This window comes from Podarcis liolepis (genome assembly GCF_965112155.1).
Source record: "Podarcis liolepis genome assembly, chromosome: 8".
In the NCBI taxonomy this organism is placed as follows: Eukaryota; Metazoa; Chordata; class Lepidosauria; order Squamata; family Lacertidae; genus Podarcis; species Podarcis liolepis.
Window position 1 is genome coordinate 38477962 of NC_139560.1, and position 21936 is coordinate 38499897.

The 21936-nt window shown below is 44.1% G+C and overlaps 1 protein-coding gene across 1 annotated transcript in view; it reads left to right on the forward strand.

Annotated features, from left to right (window-relative positions):
• The window catches only part of LOC310713844 (uncharacterized protein), a 46754-nt gene that overhangs the window by 5540 nt on the left and 19278 nt on the right, over window positions 1–21936 (forward strand). The window contains exons 5-8 of the mRNA XM_083518409.1: window positions 2272–2465; window positions 5995–6055; window positions 7937–8076; window positions 20537–20737. Coding sequence (XP_083374535.1) covers window positions 2272–2465; window positions 5995–6055; window positions 7937–8076; window positions 20537–20737 — 596 coding nt within the window. The remainder of the gene's footprint in view (window positions 1–2271; window positions 2466–5994; window positions 6056–7936; window positions 8077–20536; window positions 20738–21936) is intronic.

The following is a 21936-nucleotide window of genomic DNA, read 5'->3' on the forward strand; positions in this document are numbered from 1 at the left end:
TGTTTCTTTTTTACAGGTGGAGCTGGAAGTCTATGTTGTGCCAGAGATGCATTGTTGTCTTTTATCTGTACCTGCTCTTGTAAAGGAGGGTTATAAGGTTTGCTTTGAAAATGATGTCTGTTCCATTTCCAGGGGTGGGAGACAGCTGGTCAGTGTTGCAAGTCAGAACAACCTCTTTGTTCTGGAGACACCTCTGGAGGGTGTGGGAGATGACGAGACAGCACGAGCGGAGTGTGCTAGTGTTCCCAGTCATGATTCTTGTGTTCACTTGTGGCACAGGAGAATGTCGCACAGCAGTTTGGAAGATGTCCAGAAGTTGCCCCAATGCACGAAAGGTTGCAAACTGAAAGCATGTGGTAGATTCCTAGATTGTAGGGCATGCAGAAGGGCAAAGGTACAAAGGTGCAGTTATCCCAGAAAGGAGAGGGTAACCACAAAACCTTTTGAGCTTGTGCACATAGATCTTTGTGGTCCCATGGAAAGTCCGAGTCTGGGCGGGGCCAGGTTGTGCTGACGCTGACAGGTGATTTTAGCCAAAATGACTGGTCTTTCTCGCTGAGGACGAAAAGCGAGGCAGCACAACTGATTAAAGATTGGATTGCGGAGGTGGAACTACGGTTCTCCACCAAGGTTGAGGGGTTCAAAAGCGACCGAGGGGCAGAGTTTACTGGGTCTGCTCTGCAGGGGTTTTTCAGCCAAAGGGAATACGTCACAAGGTGACGGGTGCTACTTCTCCTCAGGAGAGGGGTGTGGCGGAGCACAGGAGTAGAGCTCTGGCTCAAGCTACTGAGGTTCTACAGTGTGACTCCGGTTTGCCTCAGAGCTTTTGGAGCGAAGCTTGGAGGGCTGCCAACTTTACGATGAATAGGTCCTATAACTCGGTTATAGGTGACACACCGTTTTTCTTGTTGCACCGGAAAAAGCCGCAAGTGCATTTCTTCCGTGTGTTTGGTTGCGAAGCCTGGGTGCGTGTGCCAAAGGCTCAACGGAAGGAAGGTGATCCGAGGTTCCAGAAAATGATCTTCTGTGGATATGAGCCTGCGACAAAGGGGTGGAGGTTTGCATAACCAGAAGGTGATCAGACCAAGCTTCTGATCAGTAAGCTTGCTGAGTTCTGTGAGCAGAACGGTTGGTCAAGACTCAATGAGGGTCCTGACGTTCTCTCAGAATGTCTGTCTGATTCTGAGGAGGAGGGAGAGCCAGAGGCTGAACCTGTTGCTGAGGGCCAGGTCTCTGAACAGGGTCAAGATCAGGGTTGGGCTTCTCCACAGGTTGTTAAAAGAGAGCCCAAGAGTGAGCCTTCGTCTCCTGTTAGCAAAGTCCAGAAGGCCCAAAGACGCAGTAAGTCAGAGGGGGAGTCTTCTGATGTAGAAGACACACTTGCTGGCCCCAGTGGGTCAGGAGGAGCACCTGAGACTGTGCTCTGACGATCCGCACGCACGACAAAGGGGGTGGCACCTGAGAGGTTTCAGGTCACCAGTGCGTGGGTTGGTTTCGTGCAGTGCGAACCTGGGAGTTCTGAGGAGGTTCAACAGTTGCCTGAGACAAATGCCAGAAGGGGGCAAGAGGCAATGGGAAGGGAGTTGAACTCAAAGAGGTCTGTAGATATATGTTCACAGTTTCCCTCAGGATGCGAGACGAGAGGGGGTGTGAAGAGAATCAGAACTTACAGGGTTAACTGTTCTGAGTGACGTCTCACATTCTGAGGCGTGGTTATGTTCACATACAGGAACGCTCTCTGTGTGTGATCTCTCTTTCGGTTTTGACCGAGAGGCGAAAGATGTGCGCTCTGTCGCCGGGATGATTTAGGCTGATTTATGATGTTTATCTACATGATTAAAGACTGTTGGAGATAAGCAAGAAAGCCTGCGTTCAGTCTGATTTATTACACACACATTGCAACAGTTTTCTACCGCTGCGAAGACTCTGCTACACGAAACTGACAGTGAGCTACCCACGGGAGTCCAGTGTGGCGCAGGGAAACGTGCCGGACTCCATCAACAAGCCACATGGAAAACAAGCCTTTAATGAAAGGTTCTATGCCAGGTCGCCAGGTCATGTGACTGAGTGGACTGGGCTTAAGATCCAGTCTAAGTTTCCCCATCCCCATCCCACCACATCCTCAGAACACCCTTTTGGGGGTGACTTTCAAAAGCCTTTGCTCAGTCAGTCTCAGTTCAGCCAGGATGAGCAAGTTATGCTGGCATATCTTCAGCTGAGCCAGGTTTGGGGCTGTTTATTTGTTTATGTCTTCTTGTTTATATTTTATAGGTTTAAAAAACTTAGCTGCTGTAATGTGGCTTTTACCTGGTACACAGCAAGAGTGTGTAAATGTTCTAAAAAATGGCCATCTGCTGGGAATTTCACCAGGGGGAGTTCAAGAAGCACTATTTAGTGATAAATCATACAAACTTATATGGAAAAATCGGAAAGGTTTTGCTCAAGTGGCTATAGATGCCAAAGTGGTAAGTACTATTCATATATGATTATACATTTGGACACTTCTGAATGCATATATGTTATCAAACAAAATAAGAAGCTAAACAGCTAGAAGACATGTTATGTTTTTTAACATAAAAACGTTGTTAATCAATAATCTAAAATTATAATTTTCATGTGCATGGGATTCACTTAATATAACTAAGATCCATGCTGTAAAATGAAGTAATAGCGATCTACCAAACAATTATATTTAAACTGTTACCTGTGGTTATGCCTGTTTTCTGCAGAGAAGATCCAAGATGCCCAAGTATCGGTCTGTAACTGATTTCAGGGCTCGAGGCCACTGTCCTTCTGAAGTAACTTGATTATTAAGGGGATCAGGACTTGCGCTGGTCCTTCCATTTGCATTAATTCTCATTTCTCGATCTATTAAGATCCACCTTGTGAAGATAAATCTCCAGTCTCTAAAAGAATCTTTTGAGGAGTTTTCCCATGTAAATATCACATAAATTAATGATTGCTGCATGCAAGCACTACTATTGTGACCTCTGTTTTCTTCAGAACAAAAGGAAGACTACAAGGCACTAGTTAAATTTCAAACTTCAGCTCTGAATATCTTTATTGACTTAATTAAACCTTCTGAGTAAGTGATATGCTTTTTAGCAAGGCAACTTAAAATATTTGAACCTATGTACATTTTATAGTTAATACGGTACAGTACAGAGAAACTATGGCCCTCCAGTTGTTTAGTTGAATTCTAACTTCTACAAGCCCCACCCTGCGTGGTCAGAGGTCAGGGTGGATGGGAGTTGCGGACCATCAACATATGGAAGGCCACATCTTCCTGGTCCTACACACAGCTGTTCTGTACATTTCAGAGTTAAATAGTGGCACACTAGAAATTCAAATTAAATCCAGACATGTGGAAAATTAAGCATCTTAAAAAAGTATCTTTCTGCTTCAAGAAGTGCTTTTAGCGGTGAGAAATAACTGATTAAAACATACCCATTTGGAATACTGTAAAAAGGTATGATATAATTCTGCAGAAGTCCGGCCCTTTGGAATCCCATTCTAGTGCGGGAGAGAAAAAAATGCTAAAACATTTTAAATGAAAACAATGGGTCTTAATTGCATTTTATTGTCTTCTGCTCTTGAAAGTGCTAATTGAAGTCTTCTGCTCTTGAAAGTCAGGAAGTGCTAATATTGACTGAATCTAGAAAATTACAACTACCCGATAGACAAAGATCATCATATTTTTAAAGGATATTTCCATTTCATAATTAAAAGATTGATTCTTGTTTTTTTAAAAAAAGTATGTTGCAACATGAAGCCTAGTAGTATTTGTACAGTCATACCTCGGGTTACAGATGCTTCAGGTTGTGTGTTTTCGGGTTGCGCACCACGCCGAACCCAGAAGTACAGGAATGGGTTACTTCTGGGTTTCAGCGCTCGCCCATGCGCAGACGCTCAAAATGATGTCACACGCATGCGCAGAAGCGGCAAATTGCGACCCTCACAAGTGCAAACGCGGCGCTGCAGGTTGTGAACGCTGTGGGTTGCGAAGGTGCCTCCTGCACTGATCATGTTCGCAACCCGAGCGTCCAATGTATTGTAAACCGCCCTGTGATCTTTGGATGGATAGTATAGAAATTTCATAGATAATAATAATAAATAATAGTATCAAGTTAGAATGGAGAGAAGATTTTTCGTTAAAGAGAGCACAGGTTATAACAAATAAAGGTATCATGTACACTTCAGCCACTGATGTTAAGTTTTACCAGTTTTGCAAAACTTGCTTCAAAACATGAGAAAGCCACACTACAAAAAAGGTGTTTGCTAATATGCCATGGGAAATGTTTGTGTGTCATCAGTTCTATTAAAAATGACAGTCTGTCTCAGGATATCCAGCATTCACTGTACATGCTACCTTCTCTATCTTTTAGCTCTCGAAAGTCTCGCATTGCCATCTTAGCTGATTTCTTGCTGCCATAGCCTCAACTACCAGAGTAGCCTGGGAGGATACAGGCATTTGTTTCTGAAAATAATATATGACCTGTAAAAAAAGGCCCAAGCTGTTCACCATTTCCCTAAGCCAATTTGTCACATATTTATAAACAACAAAGATCCCCTGTGCTGCAAACAGAACAATCTGACAATCCAAAAGCAACACAATAGGCTAATAATATAATTACAACACTTTTATATCACTACTGAATTGTATCTTAATTTACAATCAGATAACGTACAATATATACATGGTGACACCAACTAATATGAGTTAAGAAAATGTCCCAAAGTAAGGGATTTTTTGGCTAGTATAACATCACAAAGAATCACTCAAGCTTGAGGCAACATGCCTTCCAAGGTAAGTGTAAAGTCAGGCAAAGCACAACATATGCAGTGTTTTGCAGGGAATTTGTTGAAGGATGTTGGTACTTCAAAAACAGCAGTCAGATTGTCACATATCTACGGCATGGTCTTCATATGACAAATGGTTACATAAGATGTCTACCTTAGGAACACGCATTACCTGACCAAAAGAGCCAAGGCTCCCCACCCACATGAAGAGGGCGGGAGATTATTCCTGCTCCTTTATCTAGTCTAGCAAAGCAAGTTTCATGTGATGTCATCACATTAGCAAGTTTTGCAACCTCTTGGCCAACCTTTGCAGAACGAGGGAACTTGCAACATGCCATATCATGTCTTTGAGCCTCAATGTGCAGTTTATAGAAGCTTTAGAAGGGGAAGAATAAAAAAGAGAAGGGAAAGTAGAACTTTTGGTGAGGAGAGTAAAAACAAGACTCCGAAAAGGGTCAGTAAGTTGAGCTTAAATCCTGACAAGACAGAAGCACTATGGGTGAGCCATTCCTGTGTTTGGGAGACTGGTTGTGTTTTGGATAGGGTTGCAGTTCTGCTACATATTCTGGGGGGTACTTCAAGATCCAGCTAGGGTAGGAGTGATTTTTATCCACTTCTATTGGTCTGTTGTCTGTGACTGTTCCTGAATTGGGATAGCTTGACTACAATTTTGAAACATTGGCAATTTTGACTATATAATATTGTAATGCACTATTTGTAGGACTACCCTTGAGGTTGGTTCAGAAATTGCAGCAAGTGCAGATTTCTAGAGCCTGGTTGCTGGCATCTAACAGTTGTGTTGAGGAAGCCACTGGCTATTAGTATGGTACCAAGTTGGACTGAGCAATATCTGGTTTTCAATATTGTGATATTTCACCAGCTAAACATTTGTTATATACTGATCTATCACAATATATGAAATAAGGATGCAGCTATGTAGAGGCTTCATGATTTCCCCCGCATTGTGATTTTTGCATAGCACAGCACACACACACATTATTATTCGCAATATATTGCCAGGTCAAATACATTTTGGAGCCAAGCTAGACTGTAAAAGTGGTTTGCCAGCTGGGTGGGAACTTACAGAATTCCTTTCTGGTAGCATCAGCTACCTGTGTGTATATTTATTCTCAAGATAAAGACTGAACTTTAAATATGTTAACTTAAACTATCATCTTTTCTCTCCTCCCTTAGCCCATCATTCCAATGCATACACAAAATATTCGGGAAGGATTTAGGATCTTTGGACGAACAAGTAAGGCATGCAGATATTTAGCTTGTACTTTTAAAATGTTGTGTTCTCCAGCCTGCAGCTCAGTGCCTGCTTCAAAAGACTTGCATAGCACTTCCTTACACATGAAAATGAATCCTTTTCATTAAACAGAGTGGGGAAGCTTTTGCTAATGTGTTTGTTGGAGCAGCAAGCTCACATGCATGCTAGGAGCTTCATGGTGGGTCTGGACATTTGTTTTAATTTTGGTACTAATGTGGACTTCTAGTTTTAACTTAAAATCTTTAAAAACTATTCCTTCTCCTTAAGTACTGGGAGTCATCACATCTTGGCTATGGGCAGAGTCAATTGGTCAGGATAACACAGGCAGGGCTAGGAAGCTTTTCCAACCAGCCCTGGACCTCACTGTTGAGCTCACCAGAAGAAGATAACAGCCAGTGTTTTCTTTTCGCTTCCCTTTAATTTGAAGGTGTTCAATGCAGAAACATTCTTCTCAGGAAAGAGAATAAGCAGAATATACTGCATGGCTCCACCACTTTCTCCTCACAGCTGAGAAAGGTGTTTTCTTGGGGCACAAGCCAAGTGCTCAAGTGGCTTTCTGCCTCCTTCTGCCAGCCCACACTTGCAGGGAACAAGCCAGCTTCAATACAAAGTGGCCAATAGGCAGGGAATGAACCGCTGAGTAAGGGAGCCAGCTGGTTGGCCATCTTTTCATTACCTCAGCAGCCACAAAAACCTCATCTCATAGCACCTAGTGCCCATGGATGCACAGAGAGCAGAGAAAATTAGTGGGTAATTCCCTTAAGAAGTTGGGAGGGGGCTCTCTTGTTTTACACCTTTATTTTTAAACTAAAAACTATGAAAAGCAACAAAGTTGGCTTCTGCCTGCTTTACCTCGTTACCTGAAAGAGGCAGAGCCCAAACACTTTGGAGAAAGATAGCTCATTTTCTCTCCTTCTGAAAAAGCAAATTCCCTTTTACCTTATGTGATATGGGACTGGAATGTGGCAAGAACTAAATAGTAGTACTGCTATTGATCTCAGCGGAATATAGCTTTGAAGAGTTTAATATCAATTAAAGCTCTAGCTAAAACCTTTATAGCAGGGGTCAGAAAACCTTTTCCCTGTCCCTCTGACCTTGTGGGGGGCTGGACTATATTTTGAAAAATAATAATGAACGAATTCCTATGCCCCACAAATAACCCAGAGATGCATTTTAAATAAAAGTACACATTCTACTCATGTAAAAACACACTGATTCCCGGACCGTCTGCCGGTTGGATTTAGGTGATTGGGCCGGATCCGGCCCCTGGGCCTTGGTTTGCCTACCCATGCTTTATAGCTTTTTGAGCTTAAACATACATGATTTGAATGTACAAAAGTATTAAAGATGTGTATAAACCTGTGCCTTTGGAATAGGATTGATAAGATTCAGATTAAAAATGAATGTACATATGGATATCCCAAAAACACTGAATTCAGAAAATGGTCTCAGGCATGCAGAACCCTTCACATATGTACAATGCTGCATATTTACCAACAGATGTTGTTTTAATTTCTGAAGAGCTACTTTCTTGATCTGCAATGGAAGCTGTAAACCTTAATTAGAAGTCTTTCTGGGTGCAGGCACAGCAGTGAATTCAAATCCACAAGGACTCCCTCAGTAACTTCCAACAGGATGCTTTTGTGTGCTCATTGAAGTAAACAGCAAAACCCTTGTAATCAGAGTACATCAATATATGTATCCCAGCAGTGGAGCAATGGACTGAGCCTAGTGAAAAGAATTTTTAGATTTAAAAAAATGATTTTCCTTCCCCCCCCCCAACATAAAGGGCACTCACATTTTTTAACAGAAAGAAAGCTGATATCTTGCTTGTTTCTTTTTTGCCCTCTTGATTTTAAAAAGGATTCACTAAGTGGTGTTTTGAATCTCTTCGGGTGCCTTTTCTTCTTCTATATGCTGGATTTCCAGTCAAATTTCGTACATATATTGGTAAACCCATTCCATATGATCCAAATATAACAGCTCCAGAGTTAGCAACAAAGGTATGTTTTCTGCTAAACCAATATAAAACACCAGCAATACTGTTTCATTATAAATGTGCACTCAAAATATTCCTATTTAAGAGAAATGAGTTGTTAGCTTTAATAGCTGGTAATACATTTACTAAGCCCTCTATTAAAACAGTTTGAAAGGAGAAAGCGTTTTTCTAAAAACATGTAGGCTGCAATGAAGTATTGTCACCTTTAGAACTATATTGCTAAGCCATTTGGAGGTTAGAGCATTATTAAACATAGGCTCAAGTCCTAGAATTCTAGTTTTATTTGTACATGACTATTGCAGCCTTTTATTTGTTTGAAAATAATATCTATATTTGTTTGAACAGAGAGAATCTGTCACAAGGTTTATGTCAGGAGTGGGTAGAAAATTGAAACTGACCATGATCTGTCACCTGGGCATCTAGTACCTAGTGCTGGTTGCTATGATTTTCTTGCAAGGAAAGTTGGTCTGATCAAGCAAGGCATTTATTTTGTTCTTGATGAACAGTTTGTGTGTGTGTGTGTGTGTGTGTGTGTGTGTGTGTGTGTGGTGACTTGACAAAGATTAGGTTGACCCTCATTTTTAGCTCCTGAGTATGCATACGTTATTTGCAAATCAAAATGCGTTGAACTTTCAAATACTTATTGATTAGAGAAACTTGAGATGGTGTTTTTTAAATAAATAAATAAACAGATAATGTTACTGTTTTAAATAGCATTAGTTCAATGTGGCTTATTCTACTCAGTTCCTATGACACTGGACAGTATATGATACAATATTGATGTTCATGTTTAATAGCCTGTAATAAGGTTATCAGTTAGGCATGTTACTTGACTACAATTGCCATAATCTCTACTCTGGCTAAACTGGCTGGTGCTGAGAGTTGCAATCCAATAACTTCTGGAGGGCATTGGTTACCCCTGAATTAGGGTGAGGCCAGATCCTAGTCATCATCCCCATAAGCTGAAGGAGTTCAAATGAGGAATCATTGTTTGTATATAGATTTGTAGACTTCATATGCATTTCACTATAATTTTTCAGGTGGATTAATTTACATGCCCATGGAGCTGTAGTAGTGAGATGCATAACTTTCCCCTCTTTTCCTCATTTTCAGAGCAAGGCAGCACTCCAGGCATTAATTCAAAGACACCAGCAAATTCCTGGAAACATCTATGATGCTTTAATGGAAAGATTTCACAAAGAAAAGAAAACCCCCTGAAATGAATTATTAGTAAATTTCAGCAATTTTTTCTCTAATCAAATATATAAACTTTGTCTCAAATAACTTCAACAATTCCTCCACATTAACATTGAGTATAAATGATCTGCAAAAGGACGTTATGTACTGAAAACAGAGATGATTTATGTACTTTTGTAACCCAATAAAATATTTAATTAAAAAAAATTGGGGAAAAAATCGGTCTGTGTCCACACGAAGTCTCTCATCTGTGACCATATATCAAAATAATATTTCATACTTCTTTTCTCGTTATGATTTCATTAATGTGCACCCAGTTCCATATCTTCCATTTCCTGTTGTGTTTACTGTGGTTTTCCATCCTGATTTTTTTAAAGCCCTTCCATTTACACTTCTTCCATTCTTTTCCCACAAAAATCCCCAGTCTTGAGGTAACACCTGGCCAGAGTTTTAGACTTAAATACCGTATTTTTCACCCTATAGGACGCACCGTCCCATAAGGTGCACCTAGTTTTTTTTGGGGGGGGAATAAAGTGGGGGGAATTATTTCCCCCCCCCAGGCGCAGGGCTGGGGCGGGGGAAGCCCAAGCTTCCCCCAACCCCAGCCCCCAGAACAGGCAACTCTCCGCAAGCCGTGGGAGCCCAGTGCCGGGCTCCCGCGCCTTGTGGAGAGCTGCGCCCAGCCTGGGCATGCTGAGCTCAGCGCGCCCAGCCTTTGGCATGCAGGCAACTCTCTGCAAGCAGTGGGAGCCCAGCGCCGGGCTCCCGCGCCTTGCGGAGAGCTGCGCCCAGCCTTCGGCATGCAGGCAACTCTCCACATGCAGGCAAATTTCCCCCCTCCCAGGCACGGGGAGGAAGCCCAAGCTTCCCCCGACCTCAGCCCCCAGAACAGGCAACTCTCTGCAAGCCGTGGGAGCCCGGCTTGCGGAGATCTGCGCGAAGCCTGGAGAGCGAGAGGGGTCTGTGTGCACCGACCCCTCTTGCTCTCCAGGCTTCAGCGAAAGCCTCATTCGCCCCATAGGACGTACACACATTTCCCCTTCATTTTTGGAGAGGAAAAAGTGCGTCCTATGGGTCGAAAAATACGGTATATAAAATTTTGTATTTTCATGATTCAGTTATCCATTTTTCAACTCCATGAAAGGGTTTATGTACATGTGAGGATGTGTGTTCTAAGAAAGTGTGTGTGCGCGCGTGCAAGAATGTAATTTTATGCCTTATGCATTTAAAAGCAACCCTTAGCAGGAAGGATATGTGTGGAGGGGTGGGTTTGGAAGTCTAAAAAACATGAGCCTTGCTTGATTAAAAAAATGAAGCCCTTCTAGTACAGGATCCTTTATTCACAGATGCCCAAGGGAAGCCAGCATGCAGTTGAGATACATGCGTATACAAAGCTGTCCTAAGAGAATACTGAGGCCATGGCCAGAGTCAGATATGCTGGGTAGGAGGCATGGTACCTGTGCTTTTGAGTGTGAGCTTATTGGTTGCCAGCCATGGTGGTTGCCAACCATCAAATCACCTGACATGCAACAGCCCAAATGCTATTGCATATTGGCAGTGGCAGGCACTGCAAAGAGCAGCTGCCACGTGAGAACTGAGCTTACCTCCTCCTCCCATTCAAAAAGTGTCTGCCTGCCCATTACTGAACACATCAGTCCAGGATGTGGCACAAAGTGGTCAACACATTGAGAAGAGGGACAACTTCTGCTCTGCTACTGGTATACCTATTCCTACAGAAATCTTTTTATCACTGGCTGCCTTGCCCTTTGAATCAGTGGTGAGTTGTGTTTAATACCCTCAGATTCTCTGTAAACTGGAAGAGCAGGCTACTCAGAGGTTGGTTGTTCAGATGAAAGGCATTAGAAATGCTAATATTTATGACAAACTAGCTCCTTGGATAGGAAATTTGCAGAACGCTAATAACTCTTGACTGTTAGTCCCATTATATAAATATATGAAGGGTAGTTGTTTTGTGGTGGTAGGGAACAATTACTGCTTACTCCCTTCTGCCTCTGAGCAGATTTTCAGGGGGGTTTCTATCACTGACTGAAAATGTATTAATTGCTGGTAAAAAAAACCCCTAGAGATGTGGTTTGTTTATTTTTTAAGATTTATTTTTTCAAGTTCTGGTCAAACTCAAACACGGTGGATTTTTCTGGTGAACAACCCATATGCTAAAGATTGTAGAAGGGGTCCGCCCCCCCCCCCGAAGTGATTTTGAAACATTTGTATTGCACCTTCATCTGTGCTCTCAGAATACTGTTTTTCTTTTTCTGGAACAAGATCGCAGTTAAAACTCAAAAGCAGACATGCTTTCTATTATCAGATGAGGAAAGCCTTTTAACACATCACCGTTGCATAATTTTTTTAGCTCTACCACTGTGGTTTTGTGGACATAAATATTTGAAGGTAAGAACTGAGAATATATAGATGTTATTTCTTTTTCTGTAAAGAAATTAAGTCTGGATCCTGAGAAAAATTGTGGGTGTGTGGAGCATGTTTCAAGGGTGGAAAGCAATATGATGCAAAAATTTATTGTCAGTGATAATTATAACTGACATATACATTAAATAGGCACACCTTAGTGATCATTCTAAGTATCAATAGATATCAACATCACTTTTCAGCTTTGTTGCAATACATAGAAATGAGGGTTTCGTTCTGACTGCTTTTTAAAAGCTATACCGTATTTTTGCGCCATAAGATGCATCCGACCATAAGACGCACCTAGTTTTCAGAAGAAAACAAGAAAAAAAATATTCTGAACGAAACAGTGGATGTATTATTTTTGTGGTTCATACTGTGGCCACAAACATGTGATTTGACGGTGAGTTTGGGGTAGCCCAATGCAAAAATCCTGAGGATCCATGTGGATCCGTGCTTTGTAACCATGTTTTTGCGCCATTGCGGCCCCATGCAACAGTGGGTGCGTGATTTTTTTGGTGCAGGCTGTAGCCATGGACATGCTATGTGATCTGATGGTGAATTTGGGGTGACTCAATGTAAAAATCCTGAGGATCCATGGGCTTTTACCTCCCCTCTCTCAGGCAGCCTCCTTTATTGCTAACATCCCTTATCTCACTTCCGATCGCTTGCGATCAGTGGCTTTGTTTCAACACCCACTTCCCTCTTTCAAAAAACAACAACACCATGATCTCCTTTTCACCCCTGGGCAATTCAGCTCCAGGGACCACACATTCACTCTATAAGACGCACAGACATTTCCCCTTACTTTTTAGGAAGAAAAAAGTGTGCCTTATGGAGCGAAAAATATGGGTATGTGTATTTTCTGTTTATTTCTAAGTAAGCAATGTTATATACAAAAAGGGCAACCAATAAAATTAAAAAGTTTGTATTTTTCTTTGGCATAGGAGGTTAGTCTGTTGGTCAAGATTTTTGACCTGAAAGAGGGCCATGAACGAGGTGGGGTTTCATTTCAGGAAGCAAGGGGCCCAATGATACTTTGTGCCCAAGAAACCCCAGAAATCTAGAGGCAGCCTTGGGTTCAGGACTAAATGAACAGTTTCCTGTTCACTTACTCCCAAACCCCAGCTGTCTGCACAATAGGTCAACTTATTCTATAACACAAGATCAGTGGTTCCCAATTAGGGGTCCGCAACACCATCCCCTGCCAGGGCCTTGCTTATCTTGGTAATTACACAATGAAAGCCACAATAATGATCCACGGATCACTCAACCTCTGCTTAGAGAAAGAGGGCACTGCGCTTACCTTTCCAGGGGCTGCCGCCACCACCGCTTCTTGTGTAGCAGGTAGGCAGAGTGAGCTCGTCTGCTCCGCTCCCTGGTCCACAGGAGCACTATGGGGGTGGCAGTGACAGGAGGAAGAGGCCGAGTGGCGGCAGCTCTGCCAATCAAATGCCATGCCTGGTTTACCTCAGCGCGGCGCGGGGAGGTCTCTACCAATCAAACACCACTGAGGTAAACCAGGCACGGCGTTCGATTGGCAGAGCCCCCGTCACTCAGCCTCTTCCCACCTTCGCCATTGCCGGGAGTCTCGGCTTTGTAGAGGGTTCTTAAATGGCCAGGGGGGTGGGGGTGGATTTAGGACCCAGGCGGGCCTGATCCGCCCCGGTGACTGTACTTTGCCGACCCCTGTTCTACTTGTTTTCAATGACTATCAAGTTTAGAGGACTCTTCCACTGCTTCTAGGTTAAGGTTACCAGATCTTTTTCAATGAATCCGTGGACACTTTAAATAAATAAATAAATCACATTTGGGACGTTGATGCTGCAGCGATGGCGGTGGCAGAGGGGCGGCCACTGCCTTGACCTCAACCGCCACATTTCCCCTTCCTCTGAGGCTTCTATCTCCTTTCTCCATGATCCATGAGCCTGGCCAGCCCCTGAGTTCTTGGTTCTTTGGTGGTGGTGGTGGTGGGGAAGTGGTGTGCAGTGGGTCAGGCATGGAAAACGGAGGAGGGCCGAGAGTGGCAGCAAGGCTCGGGCAGCGCAATGCCTCCCTTCTCACTGGAGCAGCCCCAATCCCATTCCTACCTGCGTGCAAGCAGGATCCCTCAGCTGGGAAGGGAGGCTTCCCATTGCCTAACTGAGCGAACCCCCCCCCCCCCGCCACCACTTGCACGCAAGGAGGAGTTGGGAGGCTGCTCCAATAGGCAGCATGAAACCTCCCTTCACAGCTTAGTTGCTAGGGTCAGGGAAGGTGGAGGCAGCATCTTAAGCCCCTGCACCATCATATGGGGACTTCCGAGCAGCTCCTGAAGCCAGCCAGAGCCAACTGCTCTGGGGTGCTGAGACAGCTGCTGCTGCATTTCCCAGGGACATTAGATTAAATCCGTGGACATTCCGGGGATGGAATTTGTCCGGGGACTTATTCACAAATCTGGGGGCTGTCCCTGGGAAACGGGGACATCTGGTAACCCTATTCTAGGTAGGGTTTCAAGTGACTCTTGGCTTATGAGTTTTGGATTCATGTCTCATCTTGGAAGTCCAACAGGGGAAATACCTAAGCAAATTGCCACGTTTAGCACAATAGCTTCCTCTCTGATGATTTAATTTTGTGCTAGGGCTGGGCAATACTTTCTTTGCAACATTGTGATATTCTTCTTCTTTGGTGATCACTCATAGTCGAGTAAGATTGTCTTCCATAAACACAGTTTTAGCAATGAGTCCATAAGTGATTGTGGAGGCCAATTCTGGATCCATACTTCCTTCCACAGTGGGGACATTGGTTCACAGGCGAGAGTTGATCACGGTGTGGATTTGCCAAGTGCTCCTTCCTCTTAGCACGTTTCTCCCTTGCGTCCTGAGTTCGAATGTCTTCAAAGCCCATGACACCTTTGGTAAAGGCTGTTCTCCAACTGGAGTGCTTGCAGGCAAGTGTTTCCCAATTGTGGGTGTTTATACTACTTTTTTTTTTAGATTTGCATTGAGACAGTCTTTAAACCTCTTTTGTTGATCACCAGCATTACACTTTCCATTTTTAAGTTCGGAATAGAGTAGTTGCTTTGGAAGACAATAATCAGGCATCCACACATGACCAATCCAATGAAGTTTATGTTGAAGAATCATTGCTTCAACACTGGTGATCTTTGCTTCTTTGTGATATATCAGCGGCTAAATACCTGTATATGCTGATATATCACGATGACTTCAAATTTATCTTGGCTGCTGCATCTGAGATACATGGCCCAGCCCTACACAGTGAGCAAGTCCCGATGCCTCTTAAGCTCAAGTGCGAGTCGAGGAGCATTGGGGCTTCACTGAACTGCTCAGCTGTGGGGTAGAAGAGGCCTCCTACCCCACGGTTGAACAGCTCCCATGCCTAAGAAGGCATCCTGCCCCCCAGCTGAGGGAGCCTGGATGCTTCTCTGGCTTGCACCTGAGCAGGAGAAGCACTGGGGCTCCCTACATCTGGGGGTGGGGTGGGGTTGGAGCCCTTTAACAGAGTCCCCACCCTGCGGACTAGTGCAAACCATTGGCAGGGTGGGGGGTTCACTAAAACTGCTAGTTTAAGGCACGGGCAGCTGTATTCTCCTCAGCTGAGCAGTTTAAAGTGGAGGGAGAAACAAGCTGTATCAGTGCCTCACCGATGCAGCTTGTTTCTCACTCTGCAGTAGTATGGGGGCAGAGTGGGGTGGCAGCTTCACTTAGTGGTATATCCCTCTGGTACCAGTGCCACTGGAGGGAGTCAAGTACGTTGGAGGTTTCACTCATGATATATTGCCGAGTAAAGCCACCATCACGGTCTGCTCCCATGCCGGTCCTGGGCGATGCATCAATGCATCGCTCAGGCCTATGTAGTGCAAAAGGCAGCCTGTGTGGATTTTTTTTCTTGTTTTCTGTGGGAAGCTATGTAGATACATTTTGGGTGGGAGGAAACAGATATACGGCAGAATCCTAATAAATTCAACAGTTCGTTCTTATCGGGTAATCAGCAATGATAAAAACCTCACTCCAAATAAGTACTGTATTTGACTAATTAATCTCTTTAAGCCAGAGATGAAACCTGGGCACAGAAGAACTAAATAAGTTGTTGTTGTTACTACTACTACTACTACTACTACTACCAACATTACAAAATTCCAGCTGTTTTCTACTCAGTCTTCACCAATACTTTATCAAGCCCTGACCAGGCCTTCACCTATGTCTTGAAGGTGCAAGATCCCTCAGTCAGCAGAACCATATGCTACGAAGTTTTGCTACAATGTACCATCTCAGATTACAAGTAGGAAATAACATGTTTGAATACTCTCTCATATAAATAGCCTTCTGCATATAGAACACTGGCAAGTTAGGGACACAATTGTTTGTTTGTTTATTCAGTTGTAGTGGAGCAATGGAGACAAGTTTTTCCTACTGTCTGGAGATAGGCATTTTGTGGTAATATCACAAATTTTATGGTCTGCTTTTTAGTATACCTAAAATCCTTTGCTTATTAGGGGCCACCCCAAATTTTCTTCAAAAAATTGCTTTGCACAGGTAACTACTATAGAGTTATCAAAATTTCAAAAGTAGGGGGTCCGTGGCTTGGCTTTTGAAAAATAGTAGGTCCTCAGTAATTAGCTAATTGGGAACCGTTGCACTGAGCTGTAGCAATTCAAAGCTGAACATCTAGCCAGAGGCAGATTTAGGGGGACACAACTGGTTCATGAAGCCTCAAGGGCACCACAGTGGGCGCCGCAACTATGAAGTACAGTAACTGGGAGGTGAGAGGCAGGGGATGTGGATTTTGGCTTTGCACAGGGCGCCGCTTGAATCTGAGACCCCCATGGTATGCCACTGATCTAGCCCCAGAATGTAACAATACTGTACTTGAGGAACAAGCATTTCCTAATCCTTAATTCTCCTCCTATGTGAGATTGTGATTCAGCATGGCCCCAACTCCAAGATGTTCATGATTGTCCCAATACACCTATGCAAAATAAACACACGGATTTCATACATCATACACAGTGCCGGATTTACGTATAAGCTAAACAAGCCATTGCTTAGGGTCCCACTCTCTTGGAGGCCCCGAAAAAATTTAAAGGAAAAAAACCCTGGATGTACATTTCCAAAATATAAGATAAAAAACAAATAAAATAAAACCTACATACAGTTAGAGCTTAATAATTATTTCACTATTAATATACTTCTTCTTAATTGCATTTCACTATTAATATACTTCTTAACTGTATTTCAGTTCAACAGTTACTTTGATAAAATACATATTTTGTTATGTGCAAATGGCTTTAGATACCTGTTAGGTCCATAAATTACCATATAGCATATATTCAACACAAAAAACAGCGACAATTTGTTGTTGACAAAGGACAGCTGGACATATAAAGGGCCCCGTTACCTTCAGTAGCTTAGGGCCTCATCAAACCTAAATCCGGCCCTGGTCATACAAATTAACTTCAATTTACCTATTTTCCTAGGTTGCAGTTATCTCCATGTCGGCACAGAATCAGTGGCCCTAAGTGACAGATGTCCTGCAAAAAGCTATACATAGAACTCTGTTCATCTGCTTCATCTAATGTTCTGGGGGTATTCCTAACACCACCACCACTGCCTTTCTGTTAATTTCAGGGAGAAGAGAGGAGGGATAATTCTACTGGGTGTCATGAAATGCTTGCACAGATAGAATGACTGAAAGAGCACAGTACTGTATTGAATTCCACCCTATATCTTTTCATTAGATGGAGCAGATAAATCACCACAAGGTGGAGTTCTAAGTACAGCTTTGTTTCCAGAAGGCCAGTGAAGAAATAGACGTGTGAGGACCACTGTGTGGCAAACTTGCTACATGGAAAACCGTCTATATAAGAAGTAGTTTGCAAAATGCGTAATGTGCACAAGCCTTGCTGTGAGTACACAGTGCAAAATGCATGCATGTATGACTGTTGCATCTAACAATGTACAAGGAATTTTAATGTAGTCTCTCTTACCAGGTTTTTATGAATACTTTTGCTTCACTTTGTACTCTAGCCTAAAAAAACTGTTGTGATGCTACCTGTAAAACCCATAGCTTAGGCACGGGCAAACTCGGCCCTCCAGATGTGTTGGGACTACAACTCCCATCATCCCTAGCTAACAGGACCAGTGGTCAAGGATGATGGGAATTGTAGTCCCCAAACATCTGAAGGGCCAGGTTTGCCTACGCCTGCCATAGCTCAAATCTTTCCTTTCATGGAGCATCTACTAGGTCATCTTGGGAAAACCAGTACAGTGGACGGTTGGGTTGCGAACATGATCTGTGCAGGAGGCATGTTCGCAACCCACAGCGCCACATCTGCGCACGTGCGGGTCATGATTTGGAGCTTCTGCGCAAAACGCGATTTAGCGCTTCTGCGCTTGCACTGAAACCCGGAAGTAACCTGTTCCGGTACTTCCGGGTTCGGCGTGGTGTGCAACCCAAAAACATGCAACCTGAAGTGTCTGTAACCCGAGATATGACTGTAACTCTCTGTCCAGGTACTGTTTCTTTGCAATGTGAGGTCAGAACAGTCATACCTCAGGTTGAAGTAGCTTTGGGTTGAGCGTTTTCAGGTTACACTCCACGGCGACCCGGATGTAATGGAACGCGTTACTTATGGGTTTTGCCACTCGTGCATGTGCAGATGCTCAAAATGACGTCACACACGGAAGCGGCGAATTGTGACCTGCACATGCGCAGACGCGGGTTGCGTTCACTTCAGGATGCGAACGGGGCTCTGGAACGGATCCCGTTCCCATTTAGAGGTACCACTGTATCCCATCATAGAATGTGGTATGGAATTCAGAGGATTATGTCTGTAAAGTGATTCAAGCACTTGTAAATACTTATTGTTGTGTTTAGCCATATCTGAATTCAGGTATAAATATGTCTACAAACATGACATGAAGGCTGGCAACATTAACCCCACTGTGTGGGAAACCCTTGCAGATGACTGCAGTGCCTGGAGAGAAAGAGACAGCCAAGTCATGTATTCACAGCTGTGACAAGAGGAGAAAATACCGTATTTTTTCGCTCTATAGGACGCACTTTTTCCCCTTCAAAAATGAAGGGGAAATGTGTGTGCGTCCTATGGAGCGAAGTCGCCATAGCCCCGCGACCCTCTCCCGGCTGGAGAGGTGACGCGCGACTATGGTAGCAGCCTTTCCGCTGCTCCCTGACCTGCTCTTTGGGGCTGGTGGTGGGCTTCCCCCGCCAGCTCCAAAGAGCAGGTCGAAAGGAACCTGAAGCCTGGAGAGTGAGAGGGGTCGGTGCACACCGACCCCTCTCGCTCTCCAGGCTTCCAAGGTAGCCGCCTCTTGTTTTAGAGCGGGAAAACAAGAAGGGGAAAATTCTCCCCCTCTCTGCGCAGCGCCTCCTGCCGCTTCACTGAAGGGGTGCTGGGCAGAGAGGGGGAGAATTTTTTTTTCTTGTTCTCCCCCCTCTAAAACAAGGTGCGTCTTATTGTCCGGTGCGTCCTATGGTGCGAAAAATATGGTACTACTGAGAGGAACGCAGATAGAAGAAATGCTATGGTGCATCTTTAACAGTGAAGCGAGACACCTTCATCTTTCCCAGTTGCAATAAAACATATCTCTCCTACAGCCACAGCAGGTGCTATATCTCTCCTCTCTTTCACTGTCTCTCGAGACAGATTGGTGCCAACAATAGTCTTAAAAGGTAAAGGACCCCTGACAGTTAAGTCCAGTCACAGATGACTCTGGGGTTGTGGCGTTCATCTCGCTTAACAAGCCAAGGGAGCCGACATTTGTCTGCAGTTTTTCTGGGTCATGTGGCCAGTATGACTAAACCACTTCTGGTGCAACGGAACACCAAAACCAGAGCAGTGCATGGAAATGCCATTTACCTACCTATTTATCTACTTGCACTTTTTGGCATGCTTTCGAACTGCTAGGTTGGCAGGGGCTGGGACTGAGCAACAGGAGCTCACCCCGTCGTGGGGATTCAAACTGCCGACCTTCTGATCAGCAAGCCCAAGAGGCTCAGTGGTTTAGACGCCATAGTCTTACCTGAATTCAATTTCATTTGGTTTGCTACAATCCACTTTTCAACTTTGTCCAGACACTAAGCAATTTACAGTACTGATAAATCAGAAAATAAATATTTGAGAGTGACAAATTAATTCCAACCCCTGCTGAATGCCATCTAAAGGGGGCTGGAATGGGTAAAAGTGTCCCTCTGACAGTTGAGAGCAAGGATATTACATCTGCAGGCATTGATCTCTTGGTGGCAGTAGAGGCCAAGGCAATGCGTTCCATGGGGATGCTGCGGTCAGATCCAAACCCTTCTCAGATGTTCAGGTTCCTTACTTTTTAAGAATTTTAAACAAATATTTTTAGGAACCATCCTTTTTTGGAATTGTGGTTTTAAATTGTTTTCCGTGCTTTGCATTTTTAAAGTGCCCTGGGACTTCAGGGTGAACGGCGGGCAACAAATTACATTGTTAACAATAATGATAATAAGGGGATTTATGCATTTGCCTTGGCAGGGTTGTTTTAGATTTCTCTTTTCCCTTTTTAGATTAGTACTAAATAAGATGTGAGCTACAACAGCCTCTGCAGCTGCCTTTCTTGTTTGGAAGCAGCCATACGACGTCCTCCCTTCCCTCTGGGCGAGACGCGAGATTGGCGTTTGTTTTTTTAAAGGCTTCCGACGCGCAGCCGCAAACCCTCTATCCAGTCGCTGTTACGCGTCCCTCTACCCTTTTTTTTTCTCTATGGCGCATTTCCCGGAAGCCGCCTTCTCTGACTTGTTCAGGCACCTGTCCTCCTACTCAATGGGTCCGGGTGGAGCAGCGGCCCTAAGCTTAGCGAAGAGCACGCTGTCCTCTTTTGGTGCGTCCTCACTCGGGACAATGGGATAGCGGTGAAGCTCTATCTGCCAGGAGTGGCCGCTTGCCATACCGCCCCTTTGGGGGCGGCAGGAGAGGAAGAAAAGGCCGAGCTCTGTCGCCGAGTGAAGCGTCTCTGCAGCTGCCGCCGCCGCCGCCTCATCCTCCCTCTCCGAGACAGGTGAGGCCCGTCTTCCCTTCCTCCTCGTTAGGATGCAACAAGTTGTCTCTTCGGGCGGGGAAGAGAGTTGACAGAGGGAGGGCAGCCATTCCTGGCTCCTTTCTCGCCTTCCCCTCCACCCCCTTTACATGGGCAGCCTTTTCTGTTGCTTTTCTCCCCAACTTCTCGCAGGCCTTCCCATCTCCGTGCCGGTTTTGGCGCTCTCTCACTGATTCTGACTTGAGTCCTTGCGTTGTGGCGCGGGCGCCGTTAATATTTCCTGTGCTTTACGAATGTTGTAGGGGCTGCTTCACGCGGCAGTTCTTACAACACCATGTCAGGTAGATATTGCAGGTGTGCAGCTGGGAAAGCGCGGCTCCCATTTGCTGGAAGCCACCCAGAGAATTTATAGGAGAGACAAGATTGGAGCTGGTCTTTCCTGATTTGTAGCTGTTTATCAATTCAGCTATCGGTCATCAATTTGCAGAAGTGTCTCCCTGTGCACTGAGTTGCTGTTTTGTGTGCACTTGAGTATTTGTTTTTAAATGTTTTGTGGGAGTGCCTTTTTGTGGGATATTCACTTGTCTGCTTGCTCTTTATTGCTGAAAGAAAGACTTTGAAACATGATGAGTGCCCCCCAAAGGACCAATAGCTCTTTTTGAAAAGCAGGTGGTTATTTCATCAAAAAGACATTTGTGGCCCCATCTCTGTCAGGTACACAGATCTAGTCAATGTATCCCAGTAAACCCATGTGAATTAAACGAATGAAGATGATCACTGAAGCCTTTTTAAATCGGAGCAGGTTTCCATCATAGAACTCAGTTTGCTGCTCTTGTCTTTGTCACTGCACTACACAAAGAGGATGATGCTGGGACACAGCAAGAGAACCGAAGAAAGCCATACATAAATTGTTGTTGTTGTTTATTAGATATATATACTTCCCTTCATCAAAAGATCTCAGGGAGGTTCATAAGATAAAGTCTGGAACAAAGTCCCTCCTGTACAATGAAAGCTATCTTAGATGGGCTTTGGATTTTACAACATTGAAAGCCTGTTTTCTACTATTGTAAAAGTGCTACATGGGAGATAAGAATCTGTTGCCATACATTGCACTTCATAGACTTTAAGAAGCAGAGGGTAGACAAGTATTACAGGTTCCCTAGTTGCTTCACTCCCAAACTTGATTGCTGTGTTTACTTGGCAATGACAGCAGTCTGTAT